This window comes from Bos indicus x Bos taurus, chromosome 7 (assembly GCF_003369695.1).
Source record: "Bos indicus x Bos taurus breed Angus x Brahman F1 hybrid chromosome 7, Bos_hybrid_MaternalHap_v2.0, whole genome shotgun sequence".
Taxonomy (NCBI): domain Eukaryota; kingdom Metazoa; phylum Chordata; class Mammalia; order Artiodactyla; family Bovidae; genus Bos; species Bos indicus x Bos taurus.
In genome coordinates, this window is record NC_040082.1 from 61,567,849 (window position 1) to 61,586,493 (window position 18,645).

An 18,645-nucleotide genomic window follows, 5' to 3' on the forward strand; every position below is an offset into this window, starting at 1 on the left:
GCTTCTATCCTACAGTTCATAATTCATGTAGCCACCAGTCATCTTTTAAATTTTAAGTCGTCACATCATGGAACCTCCTTGTTTAAAATCTGTGAGTGGTTTCTATTGCTCTTAAAATCTAAACTTGTGTGCCTGGCTTATGGCCCTGCATGATCTAGCCCTTGCTAGATCTCTGTCCTCATTTCCTGCCACTCTTCTGTCAGCAGGATGCACCCCACTGGTCTTCTTTCTTCCTTGAGACCTTCACACTAGCTGTTCCTTCTGTCTGGAATGTTCTTCCCTGGTTCTTCACATGACTGGCTTCCTGTGTTTCTGTACCTATCATTTCTAATTTTTTTGTGTGTTTATCTGTTGTCTGTGTGCTCTCCCAGTACCTGCTTTACTAGCTGTAAAATCCTTGCAATCAGGGCTTTGTCTATCTTGTTCAGGGCTACATTCTCAGAATTTAACAGACACTTTTAAAATATTTGCTCTTAAAAAAATGTTATTGAGATGTAATTGACATAAAACATTGTACTAGTTTTAGGTGTACAATCTGTATGTGTATATTATGAAATGATCACCAAAATAAGTTTAGTTAATATCCATCACCACACATAGATACATCTTTTTGTTTTTTTTCTTCTCATGAGGACTTTTAAGATCTACCCTATTGGTAACTTTCAAATATACAGTGAGCTTCCCTGGTGCCTCAGATGGTAAAAGCGTCCGCTTGCAATGCGGGAGACGTGGGTTCGATCCCTGCGTTGGGAAGATCCCACGAAGAAGGAATTGGCAACCCACTCCAGTACTCTTGCCTGGAAAACTCCATGGATGGAGGAGCCTCGTAGGCTACAGTCCATGGGGTCACAAAGAGTCAGACACAACTGAGTGAATTCAGTTTTCTTAGGTGTCTCAGCAGTAAAGTATCCGCCTGCCAAGCAGGAAATGTGGGTTCGATCCCTGGGTTGGGGAAATGCCCTGGAGAAGGAAATGGCAACCCACTCCAGTATTCTTGCCTAGGAAATCCCACGGACAGAGGAGCCTGGTGGGCTACAGTCCATGGGGGTCACAAGAGTCAGACACGACTTAGTGAAACAACAGTTGTTAACTATGGTCACCATGCTACGTCCCCAGCACCTTTTGACCACTTTTACGTATTCCACTCTCCCCATACCCCCTACTTCTGCTGCTGCTGCTAAGTTGCTTCAGTCATGTCCAACTCTGTGCGACCCCATAGACGGCAGCCCACCAGGCTCCCCCCGTCCCTGGGATTCTCCAGGCAAGAACACTGGAGTGGGTTGCCATTTCCTTCTCCAATGCATGAAAGTGAAAAGTGAAAGTGAAGTCGCTCAGTCGTGTCTGACTCTTAGCGACCCCATGGACTGCAGCCCACCAGGCTCCTCTGTCCATGGGATTTTCCAGGCAAGAGCACTGGAGTGGGGTGCCATTGCCTTCTCCGACCCCCTACTTCTGGCAACCACTAATATGTTCTCTGTATCTGTGTTTGTTTTATTTTTCTTAAACTTCATATATAGATGAGGTCATACAGTATTTGTTTTTCTCTGACTTATTTCACTTAGCATAATTCCCTCAAGATCCATCTGTGAACACAATTTAATTCTTTTTTATGGCTAGAAAAATTTCCACTATGTGTATATATACACACCACATTTTCTTTATCCATTCATCTATCAGTTTACATTTAGTTGTTTCTTCATCTTGGCTATTGTAAATAATGCTGCAGTGAGTATGGGAGTGCACATATATTTCTGAGATAGTGATTTTGTTTCTCTCACAGGTAAAATTGCTGGATGATATGGTAGTTCTATTTTTTATTTTGCAAGGAACCCCCGTACTGTTTTCTGAATTGGTTGCATCAATTTACATTCCTACCAACAGTATATAAGAGTTCCTTTTTCTGTACATATTTGTCAAAACTTATTTCTTTTCTTTGTGATGACAACTATTCTAACAGGTGTGAGGTGATAGTTCATTGTGGCTTTGATTTGCATTTCCCTGATGATTAGTGATGTTGAGCATCTTTTAATGTACCTGTTAGCTATTTGTATGTCTTTTATGGAAAAATGTCTATTCAGATCCTCTGCCCTTTTACAAATCAAATTGTTTTGTTTATTTCTGTTGAGCTGTATAAGTTCTTTACATATTTCAGGTCTTAACCCCTTATTAGATAAATGATTTTGCAAATATTTTCTTCCATTTTGTAGGTTTCCTCTTCATTTTGTTGATGGCTTTCTTTACTGTGCAAAAGCTTTTTAGTTTGATGTAGTTCCACTTACTTTTGCTTTTGGTGTCAAATCCAAAAAATTATTATGAAGACTGATGTCAGGGAGCTTACTCCATATGCTTTCTTTTTATTATCAGGTCTTATATTCAAGTCTTTAATCCATTTTGAGTTGACTTTTGTGAATGTTAGATAGTGGTCCAGGTTCATTCTTTTGCATATGACTACCCAGTTTTCCCAGTACTGTTTATTGAAGAGACTGTACTTTATTGTTGACTCCTTTATTGTAAATTAATTAACCACATATGCATGGGTTTATTTCTGAACTCTATTCTGTTTCATTAATCTGTGTGTCTGTTTTTATGCCAACACCCTATTTTTTGGATTTTAGTATAGTTTGAAACCACAAATTATGATGCCTCTAGCTTTGTTCTTCTTTCTCAAAATTGCTTTGGTTATTCAGGACATTTTGTAATTTCATAGAAATATTAGGATTGTTTGATCTATTCCTGTGAAAAATGTCATTGGAATTTTGATATGGGTTGCATTGTTATCTATAGATTGCTTTGGCGAGTGTAGACATTTTAACAATATCAATTCTTCCAATCCATGACCACAGAATATATTTCCATTTATTTGTGTCTTAAATTTCTTTCATCAGTGGCTTATAATTTTCAGTGTACAGGTCTTTTACCTCTTTGGTTAAATTTATTCCTAGGTATTTTATTCTTTTTGATGAAATTGAAAATTGGATTATTTTCTTAATTTCTCTTTTAAAATATTTGTTAATTAAATGAATGAATGAATGACTTTGAACTTCTAAACTGAGTTCTGAATAAGAATAAGAGTTGTCTAGGCACGAAAGGGAAGAAAAAGAAGCCAAAAATATCCCGTTAGTTTGTTTCACATGGATTATAGGCATGCAGCAGATGTTAATCACTTCAGCCCTTGATATACTCAGGTACAACCTGGCAAAGTGACAAGAGCATTCCTATGCTGAACTCCTTAGAGGGTATTTGTGATGGATCAGTGTTTGGCCACAAGATTCTTTATCCTCGCAAATAGGAAGTATTTTTAAGGATATCTGGCATTTACTGTTGTTATGCTAGATGCTGAGTGGGGCCCAAGGATGTTCAGGAGTCAGCTGCTGCCTGTTAGGGACAAGAGACAGTGGAGTCAATGGAACCCATAGTGATCCAAGAGTCCAGTGAGTATAGTGTATAGGGGTCTGGAATATGAAGCAGAGGATCCTGGTGGACACAGCTTGGGATGGTGGCCCTGAATTATTATCTTCATATATAAATCAGATACTTTTGTCTCTACATTTGGGATATATACTTTCAGCAGGATCTAAGGGTAACTACAGTGTAACTATAGTCTACAGTATAGATGTCAAATAGAACTTCACTACTTTAAAAGTCTTAATAATGAAAAGTTTGAAAAAAAAAAAAAAAAAAAAAAGTTTGATTGAACTGGAAATCCTTTTGCAGAAGAAATCTCCCCTGTTACTCTCTTGCTCTGTCAGTAATCTCTAGCTCACTGGAATACTACTTTCTCCCTTGGGATCTTTACACTAGTTGTTCCCTCTGTCTGGAATGTTTTCATTTGCCAGTAAAAGAAAATGCAGAAATACTAGATTTTTTACAGTGTGATTTCAGTTGTGGTTCATTTTAGAATGGTTATAAAAGATGTTTTATATTTTCATCTACCTACCCATAAATAAAGTTTCCTGTGGATGGTGATTGTCAAAAATTGAAGAGAACTACCTGGCCATTTCAGTTATAAAACCAGTTTTATTCCTTCCCTTTTTCTTCTTCCCCGCTTCCCTTCTTCCCTCTGATCTTCCCTATATCCTTCCCTTCTTCTCTTCCTCCCTGTTTTTCTACCTTACAATCTTCCTACCTTCTTTTCATTCTTCCTAAATAATCCGATTGAAAAATCACTCAGTAGGGTTTGCAGTGTAGGCATCTGCATTGGAGTGTGGAGCACTGTTGGCTGCCTGGCATGGTATATCAGAGTCCAAGTGAACTGAGAGGGAGGATGGTAGTAGCCTTTGATTGTTGGGAGCTTGAGAGAGGTAAGGAGGTTGTCCACACAAGATGGTGGTGACAGCAGCAGCCTGGCCCAAGATGTTGGAGACTGAGTGAAGTGAAGGGGGCATCTGGTTATCATGGCCACTGGAGTACCATGCTGGTAATTTACTCTCAAGGAGAAAGTAATATATAGTATTATCATTGAAATTCTTTTTCAAATTTGGGATTATTTTAACATGAAAAGAATAAAGTTATGTTTAAATGAGCAAGCTAAAGTTTCTCATTAAAATGTTTTGGTATCTTATTTTTATTTTTTATAATTTATTTATCTATTTTTGGTTGTGCTGGGTCTCTGTTGCTGCACGTGGACTTTCTCTAGTTGCAGTGGTGGGGGCTGCTCTTTGTTGCAGTGCATGGTCTTCTCATTGAGGGGGCTTCTCATTGCAGAGCACAGGTTCTAGGCTCGTGAGCTTCTGTAATTGCAGCTTGCAGGCTCTAGAGGGCAAGCTAAGTAGTTGTGGTGTAAGGGCTTAGTGGCATCCTCCCTGGACCAGGGATCAAACTCATGTCCCCTTCACTGGCAGGTGGATTCTTATCCACTGTATCACCAGGGAAGGTAAAAAGTGAAAGTGTTAGTTGCTCAGTCATGTCCAACACTTTGTGACCCCATGGACTATAGCGCCCCCCCCCCCCCAGGCTCCTCTGTCCATAGGATTTTCCAGGCAAGAATACAGAGTGGCTTGCCATTCTCTTCTCTAGGTGATCTTCCTGCCCCAGGGATTGAACCCAGGTCTCCTGCATTGCAGATAGGTTAAGGGAAGGGACTACCAGGGAAGTCCTTCATATCTTATTAAATATCTTCTCTGTTGAATTTTCTTCTAACAAGGCCCATATAGGTAATTCCAAATTCCTTCCAGTTTGTCCCTGTTATATAAACATTATCTCTCTTTTTTTTTTTTTGTCTGCAACATGAAAAAAGGCTGCGGAACGTTATTTTAGGCAGAGGGAGTCACATATGCAAAGGCCTGGAGCTCAGAGAACATGACTTTTATGAGAATTGCAAGCAGTTCAGCACATCTGGAGAGTATGAAATTGATGATGGGGCAGCTGTCAAAAGAGAAGACATCTAACACCCTCAGATGATTGATGGTAACATTCACTGACGTAGGAGATGTACTCACTTCTATGACCCTAAAACTGACAACCAAGAGCAAAGTGTCAAGGAGGATGCTCCCTAACTGGTACAGATAACCATTTGTCTAAAAACTGCACAAGGATGCTTCTTGTGCTCAGAATTCAGTCACAAATTGCCCTAGACTTGTGCCTGCAGGAGGCCCTCCTCAGAAACATGAAGAGGGATGGAAAATGCAGCCTCTGTTGTATCAAATCTGCTTTCAAATAATGTGTTAATAAGAAAAAGGATACCTTACAATAGACATATGTTATAGGATGATTCATTGAAATATCAGTTTGCTTTTTATTCTGTTTTCCTGCCCTATTCCAAAAATATTTTTCTACTTTCTTTTTTTGAGCTTTTGTTCAGCAGGACCAATGCAGAAGTTGAAACCCCTTTTGTTTTTTAAAGCCTACAGGAACCTACTGTGTAGCACAGGGAACTCTGCAACCTAGATGGGAGGGGAATTTGAGAAAGAATGGATACATACATGCATGTGGCTGAATCACTTTGTTGTACACCTGAGGCTAGCACAGTATTGTTAATCAACCATACTCCAATATAAGATAAAAAGTTAAATTTAAATAAAAATCTCATCCTTTAGTTCTGCCTTAAAAGAAAGAAGACAGTCAAGTTTTGATGTTTAGTCTCAAACTTAGTGATACTATGATTCATGCATTCTTATTGTTTATTTGTTGGAATAAAGAGATAAAATTTTTTTTAAAAAGAAGAAAAAAAGAAAGCCTGAACTTATTAAAGGGCTTTTGCCAGGTATTCCCAGAGGAGAGGAGAGACAGGCAAGAGCCTCAGAGTGAGAGTCTACTATGGAGACCCCAAAGAGAGATTTATTTGGGGAAGGAGGGCTCCATGGAGTAGCAGGGTCCAGCATCCAGTCCCTCTGTGCTGCTCTTTTGTAACCCCCTGGGGATGCAACCTCTTCTCAGCATAGAGAGGCTTTGTGATATAGTGGGAAGCTGAACCTTTGGGATTGGGATTGCTAGTTTTGGTGAAAAAAAAAAAAAAAAAAAAGAGTCCCGGCTCAAGCTGAGAGGCGAGTTTCAGGAAACAGCAGTCACCTTCCTGCAAGGGACCCTGTAGTCTTGGGTAAAAAGCCTGTCAGCAGGGACCAATCTGGACCAAAGATCAGAGGACTGTCCCTAAGTAGTGTACTGTGTATAACCTGAAGTCTTTGTCCTAGGAATAGCACTTGACCCTAGTATTGATTGAGGTTAAATTTCTATCAACTTGAGGAGTGGTGGCTTAAAATGAGATTTGATAAAAGAAAAGGACTATGATACTTCTATCTCCTAGACTATGAAGTAACTTTAATACTCACTGTACACATTTCTAGCTTGCAAGATCTAGGGGAGATACTTACACATGAAAAGAATTCTTTCCCCCAGAAATATTCTGTTTAAGTCTTTCATTGTATCTTTTCTGCAAAACAGCTATTTCAGTTTGATATGTGCCTCCAGAAATTAACGCTAGATGGACTCAGGATGCCTCAACAAGCTTAGTTTTCTATTACTTTTTTCTGCCCCAGAAGCTGAAGTGGTAGGAAGGAAGGAAACAGCTAGCCCCACATTTGATAGATGCAGGTCCCTTTCTGTTCTCTACATTTCCCCAGTACTCCTGCGACTGACTTGGGCCAGAGAGCAGCAATGGGGTGAAGACTGGTTTAATTCCAGTTTTATTACAGCTTTATCTTTCAGATGCAAATTGTCATTCAAATACCCAAACTTAATATTTCTTTTAATTTGAGCCAGGTGAAATTGAGCTCTGAATTGAGCCTACTTCATTAGACTTTGGATAAATGATGACTAAAAGGACAGAATGACAATCCAACTCCTTCATTAATGATGTTTTTATTTTCCAAAGAAGAAAGCCTATCCAGAAACCATACAAGGAAAAGTGTTACAGTCTTAGCCATATATGAAGAAGTCAGTTGACTGCAGATTAGACTTTGTAACTTTGCCACTACCCATCTGTGTGGCCCTGGGCATGTCATTTTAAGTCTCTGGACCACATCTGCACATGGAAGTTTTGGAATGGATAACCTAAAATAAATTTCTTCATGCTCTATGCTTCTTGTGATTCTAGAATGTATAGTAAGATTATTTTAAAGTAGAGATACAGGGTTATAAAGGAGCTTTATTGACATTAAATGCTTAGATATAATGGGACTTATTTTTCGTAGAACTTTTGAATGTGCCTGTAAGATCAGTTCAGTGTTTTTACAAAACCATTATTAAAACCTTGTGATGAAACTTAGAAATTGTATTAGTATATATTTTGGCTGTATGCAGTGGATAATCATATCAGAGCTTGGTGAAAAATAAATCCTCCCAAAACCAATGATGGGAATTAGAAAATTATTAGAATTTGAACTGAATTATATACAATTTTAATCCTTGAAAGAAATTCCTTTATTTGATTCCTATGGATGAAAAGTGCTTTCTATGTTATTTCAGAGGCTGGAAAATTGACCATATTTAGAATCCTGGGCAGCAAAGTAAAACAGATTTCAGGTAAATTATGCTGTACAAATAGTCTATCCCAAGAAAATAAATCACTGCTAAATTTACTGAGAGATCTCTTTCAGTGATTATCATATGGAATAGGTTCCTCAGGAAGCATTTGAGTCTTGATTTCATAGATGCTGCTGCTGCTGCTAAGTCACTTCAGTCATGTCCGACTCTGCATGACCCCATAGACGGCAGCCCACCAGGCTCCCCCGTCCCTGGGATTCTCCAGGCAAGAACACTGGAGTGGGTTGCCATTTCCTTCTCCAATACATAAAAGTGAAAAGTGAAAGTGAAGTCGCTCAGTCGTGTCCGACTCTTAGCGACGCCATGGACTGACCAGACTCCTCCGTCCATGGGATTTTCCAGGCAAGAGTACTGGAGTGGGGTGCCATTGCCTTCTCCTTCATAGATGCTAATCATTTATATAATGTTGCTTGTATAAATCTTGGCTAATTATTTTATTTTTTTCACTGCTTTTCTAGTTTTATTTGAAAAAAAAAAAGGATGCGTGTAATTTCCTTTCTCTAATATTAATGTATTGAAATTATGATAGCAAATACCATTTAACTAAAAATGTTTAGATCCTGAATGATCCAGAAAGGCTTTATACATAATCTGAACTCACTGACCAACTACAACTGAATACCACTCTTACAGCTTACTGAGTAGACTAAGCTGTTCTTTATTCTCTTTAGTGTATAATTAGAAATTAGGTAGGATCAGATTCCTAAGGACTCAAAATATATATGGTGGTATGAATGTTACTTAATTCACAGGTCTTGAGTATTGAACATTTCACAAATTAAATCTTACTCTGAGTTGCCACTCTTTAGGTTAATGGAAGTTTGATCTCAATGAACACATTTTACTTTTTATATAAGTGAGGAAGAGAAGCTTTATTAAGCAGTTACACACATTTTGAACCATACTGTAGGCTAAAACTAGAAGTTGAAATGGACTTAACAGGTAAGATTTTAAAACTTCATTTTTACATGTCTCATGGAGAGGAAAATATCCAGTATAAATTTTGCTGAAGAAAATGAATATTTAAAAGTTGAAGTTCTTATTGCAACTTTAAGAGTAATAGAAATAAAAGTCATAAAATTCAAAACCAAATGATGAATAATTTATGTAATTTTAAAGGAATGCGATTCTGTGACCTTGTTATGGAATTCGTAGGTTAAACAGTAAATCTGGTGTAATCTTACCTAGGCAAGATGTGATAGGAAGCTTTGCAGGAACAGATGAGTTAGGTCTGACTCCCTGAATAATGGACGCTGAGAGCACGTCATTTCTAGGTGGGTACTGCAGTATTTGCTAGGGCTGCCATCACAAAGTGCCACACACTGGGTGGCTTCAACAACAGTTTCATTTTCTCACAACTCTGGAGGCTAGAAGTCCAAGATCAAGGTGCTGTCAGAATTAGTTTTTGGTGAAACCTCTCTTTCTGGCTTGCAGACTGCTGCCTTCTTTGCTCCTAGTGAGGAAGAAAAGCTTTATTAAACTGTTATACACATTTCGAACAATACTATAAGCTAAAACTAGAAGTTGAAATGGAACACAGCCCTGCCAGCACATTGATTTTAGCATAGTGAGACATCTGTCTGATTTCCTTACTGTAAGATAATAAATTTGTGTTTTTTAAGGCAATGAGTTTGTGGTAATTTGTTACAGCAGCAACAAGCCAATATACCGTACACTGTCATGTGCTATGTTGTGCTCTGCTTAGTCACTCAGTTGTGCCCGACTCTTTGCAACCCCATGGACTGTAGTCCGCCAGGCTCCTCTGTCCATGGGGATTCTCCAGGCAAGAATACTGGAGTGGGTTGTTATGCCTTCCTCCAGGGGATCTTCCTAACCCAGGGATCAAACCCAGGTCTCCCTCGTTGCAGGGGGATTCTTTACTGTTTGAGCCACCAGGGAAGACCAAGAATACTAGAGTGGGTAGCCTATCCCTTCCCCAGGGAATCTTCCCAACCCAAGAATCAAACTGGGGTCTCCTGCATTGCAGGCAGATTCTTTACCAGTTGAGCTACCAGGAAGCCCACACTGTCAGAGCCTTGATCATTTACTTGTGTGACTCCAAACTTAACATGTATGCACATTGTTTCTTGTACTTGAAATGCTATTACCTTCTTGTATGCCTAACTAACTCTTAAACCTACTTCTGAAGTTACCTTCTATTAGGAGAATTTGCTGAACTTTGGGTTTCTGTCCATTTCTATCTCAACACACTATGTTTGCAACATCTGTTGTACTTCTCTGTTATTGTTATTACTGTCATTGATTTCCCCTCTTTTCCAAGACTGTTGACCTCTTGAGAGGCTTGAGACTTTATTTACAGCATCTAGCCCATGAATGAATTAAGTGGAATGATGAATAAATGAAAATAGAATGTCCTAAATGTTTTTAAGTTGGAAGGCTCATATTGTGTGTGTGAATCTGTGGGTATGTTTGTACTTGGGTGTGTGTTCTTTACAAAGAGGGAGTCTGAGAAACATCAATTTGTTAAGTCCTCTGTCTTAGTCTATTTGGGCCAATATAATGAAAATACCATAGACTTGGTGACTTATTCAGTTCACTTCAGTTCAGTTGCTCAGTCGTGTCTGACTCCCTGCGACCCCATGAATCGCAGCATGCCAGGCCTCCCTGTCCATCACCAACTCCTGGAGTTCACTCAGACCCACGTCCATCGAGTCAGTGATGCCATCCAGCCATCTCATCCTCTGTTGTCCCCTTCTCCTCCTGCCCCAATCTCTCCCAGCATCAGAGTCTTTTCCAATGAGTCAACTCTTCTCATGAGGTGGCCAAAGTACTGGAGTTTCAGCTTTAGCATCATTCCTGCCAAAGAAATCCCAGGGCTGATCTCCTTCAGAATGGACTGGTTGGATCTCCTTGCAGTCCAAGGGACTCTCGAGAGTCTTCTCCAACACCACAGTTCAAAAGCATCAATAAACAACCAAAATTTCTCATATTTGTAGAGGCTGAGACGTCTAAGACCAAGGTGCTGGCAGATTCAGTATCTGGTGAGGGCTCACTTCCCAGTTTATAAATGGCCATCTTCTTGCTGTGTCCTCACATGATGGAAGGAGAGCTAGAAAGCTCTTTGGGGTCTTTTTATAAGGGCACTAATCCCATACTTTCCAAAGTCCCTGCCTCCACATACCAGCACACTGGGGATTAGGCCTCATCATATGAATTTTGGGGGACACATTCAGTCCATAACATCCTTTAATTCTGCTCATCTTTTCCCAACTTCCCACCCAGATGGTTGGCAATTAAATATGTTATTACTAAAGTTTAGTTTCACATGTAAGGATTCCAAGTTTATTTGGAATTGCTCATGTGGATCTGGTCCCAAGACAAAGGTGATATATCTTTTTTCAAGATAGTGTTCAGCCTGCACAGTTATCCATGTGTGTATGAGTGTACAGAAGGAGGATAAAGTAGATTCATAGGGCTTACACTCGCTGGGTCACTTTCCTCCGATGGACAAAAACCCAGAAGCTTTTGGTCATGTATTTTATTTTAAAATTAATTTTAAAAATTAATTGAGATATAATTTAGACACATAACATTTTATTAATTTTAACTGTACAACATAATATTTGCAATATATATATTGCAAAATGATCACCACAGTAATTTTGAGTTAACATCCGTCATCACAGTTCCAATTTTTTTCTTGTGATAAGAACTTTTCAGATCTACTCTTTTCAGTTCAGTTCAGTTCAATTCAGTCGCTCAGTCGTGTCCAACTCTTTGCGACCCCATGAATTGCAGCACGCCAGACCTCCCTGTCCATCACCAACTCCCAGAGTTCACCCAGACTCAAATCCATCGAGTCAGTGATGCCATCCAGCCATCTCATCCTCTGTCGTCCCCTTCTCCTCCTGCCCCCAATCCTTCCCAGCATCAGAGTCTTTTCCAATGAGTCAACTCTTCGCATGAGGTGGCCAAATTACTGGACTTGCAGCTTTAGCATCATTCCTTCCAAAGAAATCCCAGGGCTGATGTCCTTCAGAATGGACTGGTTGGACTTCCTTGCAGTCCAAGGGACTCTCAAGAGTCTTCTCCAACACCACAGTTCAAAAGCATCAATTCTTCGGTGCTCAGCCTTCTTCACAGTCCAACTCTCACATCCATACATGACCACTGGAAAAACCATAGCCTTGACTAGACAGACCTTTGTTGGCAACGTAATGTCTCTGCTTTTGAATATGCTATCTAGGTTGGTCATAACTTTCCTTCCAAGGAGTAAGTGTCTTAATTTCATGGCTGCAGTCACCCTCTGTAGTGATTTTGGAGCCCCCCCAAAAGAAAGTCTGACACTGTTTCCACTGTTTCCCCATCTATTTCCCATGAAGTGATGGGACCAGATGCCATGATCTTAGTTTTCTGAATGTTGAGCTTTAAGCCAACTTTTTCACTCTCCTCTTTCACTTTCACTGAGAGGCTTTTTAGTTCCTCTTCACTTTCTGCCATAATTAGGTGCAGTAAAATATACCCTTTTTACTGTTCAGTTCTTTTGAGTTGTTTAAACATCATATTCAATTAGATCTTGTTATCACACTTGCCGGAGGGATGGAAAGCAAAGGTTGTCTAAATTTCAGTTGCATTTTTAAACATTTGTTTTGGAAGGCTGAGATACTTGTAAGCAAGGAAAAGCCAAGAAACATACTCAGGAAATGATCTAAAAGGTAAAGTAGGAAAAAAATTGTTTTTCCACCTGAATGATCTCAGAGGTAGCAAAATGACAGCATCATTTAAGTGTTTATATAATACTCTTTATTCACTGTCCCTACTTTTACCAATCTAATCTTGAAAAGAGTCTTCTATCCCAGTTATCTTGGACTTATCCTGACTTTCTAAATGTCTCTCAAACATGCTTTGTTGTTTCCCATCATCCCTACCCTCTTTCTGTTGTTGTTTAGTCGCTAAGTTGTGTCCCACTCTTTGTGACCCCATGGACTGTAGCCTGCCAGGCTCCTCTGATCATGGGAGTTCCCAGGCAAGAATATTGGAATAGGTTGCCATTTCCTTCTCCAGGGTATCTTCCCGACCCAGGGATTGAACCTGCCCCTCCTGCATTGGCAGGTGGATTCTTTACTACTCAGCCAACAGGGAAGTCTGCCCTCCTTCTATAGGTAAGGCTTATACTAGACATATGCTTCTATGAAGCTTTTCTAGTCAATAGTAATTACATCAGTAACAGATCCTCAATAAGACTGTGTGGATGATTATTTTAAAACAATACAGGAAAAAAATGTTACTTTAGAATTTACAGTTTAGATGACAAAATAAGTTACCGTCTTATTCTGTTTCAGAAATTCATCTTTTACTGTTTAACATTTATTTGAGTGACTCTAAAATAAACTTCTTCAGGTCTGATCTTTCATGAGAGCTATAATCTTGGGCATCCCAGAACACAGTGCCCCGAGACCCCAGTTTCACCTTAAACATTAACAGCTATATTCACCATCACCCATACTTCCTCTAAAATAGTTTCTTTTCCTAGATTTTTGTAGTTCTATCATGTGGCAGTTTTAGGCTTCCAGATATCAAACACTGGAATGCTTTTATTTTCCTCATTATTTATCATCAGTCGGTTAGCAAGTCCTGACATATCTGAATTGTGTTTTGTAATAAGGTAATACTTTGCTATTATCCTTCTCTTTGAATTTTTTCAATGGCATTTATTGCTATCTAACATGCTATATACCATTCTTATTGTTTGCTTCTCCCCACAAGAATGTCCGTTCCATGAGGGCAGACATTTTTGTCTGTTGCTTACTGCCCTGTTCCCAACCCTTGGTATAGTAGTTATTGGATAAATTGAGAAAGTGAGCACTTACTATGTGCCAGGCACTGTGCTCTGCATTTACATGCAGAATCTCATTTAATTTTTGCCACATTGGGTAGGTGTTTTATGTTCTAATTTTAGATAATAAAATCTATAATTTTAAAAAGGTTAGGTGACCTGTCCAAAGTCACACAACTCGATGGTTACACGGTTTGTAGGTAATAGAGACATAGTTTCTCCCCAAACCTTGAAGCCTATCTATATGCCTTTGAATTAGTATTTATACTCCTTAATCTAAATTTCAAGACATTCCATAATACCAAGACCTCAGCCTAACTTAGTTTTTCTCTATCAAAAACCTCCTGATCCAATCAAACGGGTCCACTTTCTGCTCCTGGGAGCTTATAAATTTTCTCCAGATTTTGTTCAGGTAAACTCTCTATAGAAATCTTATCTAGCCTTTGACTCTGTGATTCGGTGCAAGTTCTACCTCTTTAATCATTTCTGAATACATTCCATTCCAGGATACAGTGAGGAATTTCTAATTTGCTACATGATTTTGGGGCTCTCCATCACATGCCATACACATGTGGCAAAAGTTTCAGTAGATGGAAGCCATTATAAGTTTCTTGTATTCCCACCTGGGTCAATATGGCAGTTATCAAGGGTGTGCGATACTTACATACAGTACAGTGTTCATGTGTTTAACTTGGCTCCCAGTCCGATTGAAAACGCCTTAAAAAACCTAACATTTTAGTTGGGAAGGAAGCTCGTACAGATAACAGGGCCTATGAAAAGATGTGTACAGCGGGGGAGTATGAAAACATCCGCTGAGAGGAGCCTCGTAAGAGGGTTCCACTGACAGCACTGGGGTAGCGGGGGTCTCGCGCCAAGCCTAGGTCGGAAAGTCTGAAGCGCTTTCGGCGCGCTGCTGTCCTTCCACATGGCCTCGGGCTCGCTTTTGCGCAGGGCCACGTGCCAATGTTTGTCTAATCGCGCCTCTGGCCCACTACAAACGGTTAATAACCGCCTTGCCCGACCAGGCCCCTACCCTCCATCTTTGTGCGGACGGGAGGGGCGAGGACGCCAGGTGTAGTGGCCCAGCCGAAAGGCGGCGGGTAAATCCAAGACCCTAACCCCAACAGTCAAGTTTTCAAAAAACCCGCGCGTGACGCCCCAGGCCGCATCCGTTGGGAACGGCCCCCAGCGCGTCCCCGCTCACTACCACCCTCGGCGCCCCGCTCCGCCCCGCCCCCGCGGCAAGCCCAGGGCGGGAGGCGGCGTTTGGGTAGCAAGAAAACTCTGCACACGGGGGGCGCCGAGTCCAGCGCGCACTGGGGAGCGCGCCCGTCCAGCAGCTGCCGAAAACGGAAGTGGATGCAGGCGGATGGCTGTGATTGGCTGAACTGACATGTCTCTCAAGGGGCTGGCGCGAACGCCACTGCGGAGCTGGGCGAGGGGATACGGCTAGGGGAGGGGGAAAAATCACTGGGAACAGCCGCGGGGGCTGGGGGCAAATGAATCGCAGAGGTTCGCGAAGGGCAGAGAGAGTCCCTAGTGAGGGCGCACTGAAGATCCTGGGAGTGAAAGCAGAGCGGTAAAGGCTGCAACAGGAGCAGCGCAGGCCGAAGGCTTGAATAGACCGCGGAGGGCGGGGAGTCCGTGACCGAGAGCGGCGCTGCAGCGCGGTAGGCGGGACTAATGAGGTCGAGGCGAGGATTGGTGGACTGCCCTGCGCTGCCGTACGCGGCGGTGACGCACGCCTCGGGGAGGGTGCGCGCGCGTTCAGCGGCCTCTTTGTGTGGTGCACAGATACGGGAGCGGAGGTGGCGGTAGCGGCGGCTTTGGTTGCCTTCCAGTTTCCTCGGCTCGTCCTCTAGCCGGCACCTCTCCCCTTCCCTCCCCCTTCCTCTCTTCCTTTTTCCCTTCCCTTTCCCTTCTTCCCTTTTCCGCCGCTGACCGGCGGGGGCGGCTCCAGCGACGGCTGGGCCCAAGTTGTGAAGAAACCTTAGCCAACCATCACGGCGACGGCGAAACCTCGGAGCTCCCAGGGCGGGGGCAAGGCCCGGGCGGTGGAGATGGAGAATTCCCAACTGTGTAAGCTGTTCATCGGCGGCCTCAACGTGCAGACGAGTGAGTCCGGCCTGCGCGGCCACTTTGAGGCCTTTGGGACCCTGACAGACTGCGTAGTGGTGGTGAACCCCCAGACCAAGCGCTCCCGTTGCTTTGGCTTCGTGACCTACTCCAATGTGGAGGAGGCCGATGCCGCCATGGCCGCCTCGCCTCATGCGGTGGACGGCAACACGGTGGAGCTGAAGCGGGCGGTGTCCCGGGAGGATTCGGCGCGGCCCGGTGCTCACGCCAAGGTGAAGAAGCTCTTTGTCGGGGGCCTTAAGGGAGACGTGGCCGAGGGCGACCTGATCGAGCACTTCTCGCAGTTTGGCACCGTGGAAAAGGCCGAGATTATTGCCGACAAGCAGTCCGGCAAGAAGCGTGGCTTCGGCTTCGTGTATTTTCAGAATCACGACGCGGCAGACAAGGCCGCGGTGGTCAAGTTCCATCCGATCCAGGGCCATCGCGTGGAGGTGAAGAAGGCTGTCCCCAAGGAGGATATCCACTCCGGTGGGGGCGGAGGCGGCTCTCGGTCCTCCCGCGGCGGCCGCGGCGGCCGGGGTCGGGGCGGTGGTCGTGACCAGAACGGCCTGTCTAAGGGCGGCGGCGGCGGTTATAACAGCTACGGTGGTTACGGCTGTGGCGGCGGCGGCTACAACGCCTACGGAGGCGGCGGCGGCGGCGGTTCGTCCTACGGTGGAAGCGACTACGGTAACGGTTTCGGCGGTTTCGGCAGCTACAGCCAGCACCAGTCGTCCTATGGGCCCATGAAGAGCGGCGGCGGCGGCGGCGGAGGAGGCAGCAGCTGGGGAGGTCGCAGCAACAGTGGACCTTACAGAGGTGGCTATGGCGGTGGGGGTGGGTATGGAGGCAGCTCCTTCTAAAAATGTCTTTTTAATGCTTGGGAGTGGCTATAGGGGTAGCTCTTCGCAACCACCCACCTAGGGTCAACTCCTAAGTCCTTTTCACTCCCACCGCTTTCCCCATTTTGCCCTTGGGGGAGCCACTTCTAAGGCTGCTTACCCTTGGGGGTGTTGCCCTATATGCCTGCCACCTCTCTCGTCTCTCCCTCTGAAGATGGACTTGGCTCCACATACACATTTTTGTGTTACAGTCATTGATGGACTCTATTTTTTTATTATTACTTGGACTTTGGTCGTTTTTATACTAGCAAAATGTCTTGTTTTAATTTGTGTTTTTTTGGGGGAGGGGGAGGGAGTGAACTTGCTGATTCTGTAGCAAAACCTGGGCGGGGGTTGGGGGGTTTAGTTTACTTTGTTGTAAGGACTTGATATCTGGCTACAGCGTTTTCTATAAAATCTCCTTGGATCCCATGCCCGAAATTTGGAAGCATATGTACAAAAATCATTTTTACGTTTTATTTTTAATAAATCATTGTGTTTGACCGTACATGTCTAACATTTTTTCCTAGGGTCCATTCCGTACCGTTTTAAGGGTAATTTTTCTTGTTAATTCTTAATGTGTATTTAGAGAAACTTTTAAAAGGTCCTGTGAGGTTTTTTTTTTCTTCTTGCTGTTACCCAGGTAGTGATGTGTTGAATTTTATCCCTTACAGGTAAAACATTTGAAGTGGTGGATGTGGCTTTTTAAAATCTTTAAAGTTTTTCCTACATCCATCTCTTGTACTAAGTGATTTGCTTATCATCTTGACATGGGTGGTCACTTCTATGAGAATTTGCTTCAAAATATGTACTGTGTAGTTCTAAAGAAATAGTTTGTGTTAAGCATGTGTTTTCATTCATATAAACTGTTTTAAAAAATTCAGATGGCCTAATTTCATCCCTCTTACTGGTTTGTCTGTAATGAATGGTTACAAATAAGGGTTATATTTTACCCTCAAACTTTAAGTGCATTTTTGTATTTTCAGAGCAGGTTTAAATGTTTTTTTTTCCCCCTATAGCTGAACTGCTGTCCTCCTGGAAATCCTTCCCCTTACTTTTGTGGCACCATCTACTGGCAGAATGTCAGTATATCTGCAAAACAGTTGGTTTAAAAACTTGTTCAGGACAGTTGCATCAGATTTTAGAAGTTTTGCCATCAAAAATCTGTGCAGACTTTGGTTATACATTTACTTGTAACTAAGATGGGCTTTACAGGAATGTAGTTAATGGTCCATATCACGACTGCCCTTTCTACATGAGGTTTGAAACTGTAAAACTGCTATGCATAGCTTGGGCAGTGGCCCCAAATTGCTATGATAACTAATGAACCAGCTTCGTGTACTGGTATCTTAGGTGCAAGTTGTAAAGCAAAACATCTGTGTATTCTGCTTGGTTAACAAATGTATATTTGTAGCCCTTTCATGCAATAGAATTCAAGTTGTTGTTTATAAAAAGCAAAACAAAACAATGGTATAGGAGAAAATTGCCTTCCTGGATAGACGTATAGAATAGCAACGTTTATGGATATCACAAATAAAGAATTCAATTCTTTACATGATTGAGTGAGAGTATGTATAACCTGGTGGGTGGGTTCAGAATACCTTTTAATCTAGTACCTGCATTTGATTTACTGATACGGTAAAATATTTGGAATTTTGCTTAGTGAAAGTGAAGTCGCTCAGTCGTGTCCGACTCTTTGCGACTCCATGGACTGTAGCCTACCAGGCTCCTCCGTCCATGGGATTTTCCAGGCAAGAGTACTGGAGTGGGTTGCCATTTCCTTAGTCACTTTGACAAAGGGTAGCTGATACTTGGTACTTTTAGTACCTCTACAACAAATGGGATAGATATGTTTGCATATGGAATAAATTA

The 18,645-nt window shown here is 42.2% G+C and overlaps 1 protein-coding gene across 1 annotated transcript; it reads left to right on the forward strand.

Annotated features, from left to right (window-relative positions):
* The first annotated feature begins 15,206 nt into the window (after positions 1-15,206).
* On the forward strand, positions 15,207-18,326 carry HNRNPA0 (heterogeneous nuclear ribonucleoprotein A0). The gene has a single exon (XM_027546426.1). The coding sequence runs from the start codon at positions 15,838-15,840 to the stop codon at positions 16,753-16,755; it is 918 nt and encodes a 305-aa protein (XP_027402227.1). The 5' UTR covers positions 15,207-15,837; the 3' UTR covers positions 16,756-18,326.
* The last annotated feature ends 319 nt before the right edge of the window (positions 18,327-18,645 follow it).